At 60.0% G+C, this 2,317-nt stretch overlaps 1 protein-coding gene across 1 annotated transcript in view; it reads right to left on the bottom strand.

The window, feature by feature from the left end:
* The window catches only part of EMH_0062130 (uncharacterized protein), a gene marked incomplete at both ends in the record, with an annotated part of 5,939 nt that overhangs the window by 2,652 nt on the left and 970 nt on the right, over nucleotides 1–2,317 (bottom strand). Inside the window, 3 exons of the mRNA XM_013501550.1 lie at nucleotides 3–245; nucleotides 535–647; nucleotides 847–2,220. Of these exons, the coding sequence (XP_013357004.1) occupies nucleotides 3–245; nucleotides 535–647; nucleotides 847–2,220 (1,730 nt within the window). The remainder of the gene's footprint in view (nucleotides 1–2; nucleotides 246–534; nucleotides 648–846; nucleotides 2,221–2,317) is intronic.

Here is a 2,317-nt window from a genome sequence, read left to right as displayed (position 1 = left end):
CGTGATGCCTTCACCCACCGCAGCAGCGCAGCAAGCTCCTCAGCAGTCCACGTAGCCTTCCTCCTGCAGCCAGCAGCAGCAGCAGCAGCAGCAGCAGCAGGTGCAGCAGCAGCAGCAGGTGCAGCAGCAGGTGCAGCAGCAGCAGCAGCAGCAGCAGGTAGAGGAATGCGGGCGGCGATGCCTTCAACTGCTGCAGCAAGAAGCGGGTCATCTGGGGATACACCCAAATGGCTTAACGCCACAACCTGCGCATACACCGCAAGCAGCAGCAGCAGCAGCAGCAGCAACAGCAGCAGCAGGTGCAGCAGCAGCAGAAGCAGTTGCAGCAGCAGAAGCAGTAGCAGCAGCACGGCTTCACAAAGAAGCAGTAGCACCGCCCTCAGCTGTGGCAGCAGCAGCAGCAGCAGCAGCAGCAGAAACAACAACTCAACCAGCAGCAGCAGCAGCAGCATCAGCATAAGCAGCAGCACCAGCAACACAAACATCATCATCATCATCATCATCAGCAGCAGCAGCAGCAGCAGTATGTCTTACGAGTCTGAATATCTGTTGTTTGCTGCTGCTTGCTGCCCAGTGTGCGCTGTGTCTTCTCGCTGCTGCCAGCAGCGCTGCTGCAGCACCGCCGCCCCACAGCCCCAGCTGCTGCGCTGCATGCAGCAGCCGCAGACAAGCATCTGCGGTGAAAGCGGATACACTGCAGCAGCAGCAGCAGCAGCAGCAGCAGCAGCAGGACAAGCAGCAGCAACAGCAGCAGCAACAGCAGCAGCAGCACAAACAGCAGAAGATACAAACATTGTTGCAAATTCATTGCTAGGGGTCATAAACTGCTGCTGCTGCTGCTGCTACTTTCTGCTTCTGCTGCTGCTGCTGCTGCTGCTTCTGCTGCTGCTGCTGCTGTTGCTGCTGCTGCTGACTTGTGTCTGGAGATAAGCCGCAAGTAGCGCTGCAGCAGCACTGCTGCTTCTGCTGCAGTGATGCCGTCTGCTCCCCTCACAGCAGCAAACGCATGCAAAGACAGCGACAGCCAATGCATCCGCTCTGCTGCTGCTGCTGCTGCTGCTGCAGCAAAAGCTGCAGACTCCTGCTGCTGCTGCTGCTGCAGCGCCTGTTGGTCCTCTCCCGATACCTGTTGTTGTTGTTGTTGCTGCTGCTGCTGCAGCAGCTGCTGCTGCTGCTGTCTCCAGTGCTGCTCGTCCCTCACTGCAGCACGAAAAAGCAGAGCTGCTGCTGCTGCTGCTGCTGCGCTCCACGTAGATGGTTGCTGCTGCAGCTGCTGCCGCGGCTGCAGCAGCCGCAGGCCGTTCTGTTGCTGCAGCAGCCTGGTCAGTTGCTGCTGCTGTTTGCTGCGGAGAGACTCAAACAGCAGCAGCAACTCACACAGCTGCTGCGGCTGCAGCAGCTCGAGGTGTACATACACCGCGCGCCGCAGCAGCAGCTCAGTCGTCAGCAGCAGCGGCTTCAGCTGCTGCAGCACAGCAGGAGGAAGCAGCAGCTGCTGCTGCAGCAGCAGCCGCTGCTGCTGCATGCTGAGGGGCCCTATCAACCCAGAATCATAAAGAGAACGAGTTACAGACAGCAGCAAAGATATACGTTCTTGCTGCTGCTGCTGCTGCTGCTGCTGCTGCTGCTCTTGCTGCTGCTGTTGCTGCTGCGGAGACAGCAGCTGAGCAGCATGCAGGGAGACCTCCTGCAGCAGCCGCACCAGACAACGGGATATCCTCCGTCGATGCTCTTTGCTGCTGCTGCTGCTGCTGCTGCTGCTGCTGCTGTATGTGGCTAGCGCGGCTTGCTGCTGCAGCAACCGCTGCTGCTGCTGTTGCTGCTGCTGCTGCTGCTGCAGCAGCTGAGAGAGGCGGTGCATGCAACGCGCAAGGAGATATAGAGGGAGGGACGGCTGCTGCTGCTGCAGCAGTTCTGTGTCTCCTGCTGCTAGTGCATTTATAATTAGCTGTTGCTGCTGGTGGTGCTGCTGCAGCAGCAGCTGCTGCTCTCTCCTCTGTTGCTGCTGCTGCTGCTGCTGCTGCTGCTGCTGCGGGGAAGCTGTCCGCAGCAGTTTGCTGCTTCTTGCTGCTGCTGCTGCAGCAGGAGCGTCGCTCGACAGCAGCAGCAGCAGCAGCAGCTCCGCGGGCGTCCGAGCCATCTCAATAGCTTCCTCAGCAGCAGCAACAAGTGCAGCTTCCTCTTCTGCTGCTTCTCTTGCTGCTGCTGCTGCTGCTGCTGCTGCAGGCGAGCCAGCAGCAGCAGCAGCAGCAGCAGCAGCCGCAGCAACACGCCTCCGGGCTCCCCTCGCTGGCCTTCGCTTCTGCTGTTTCTGCTG

This window comes from Eimeria mitis, genomic scaffold (assembly GCF_000499745.2).
Source record: "Eimeria mitis Houghton genomic scaffold, Emh_scaff71, whole genome shotgun sequence".
Taxonomy (NCBI): domain Eukaryota; phylum Apicomplexa; class Conoidasida; order Eucoccidiorida; family Eimeriidae; genus Eimeria; species Eimeria mitis.
The sequence above is the reverse complement of the archived record's forward strand: the minus strand, read 5'-3'. Positions and strand labels throughout refer to the sequence as shown.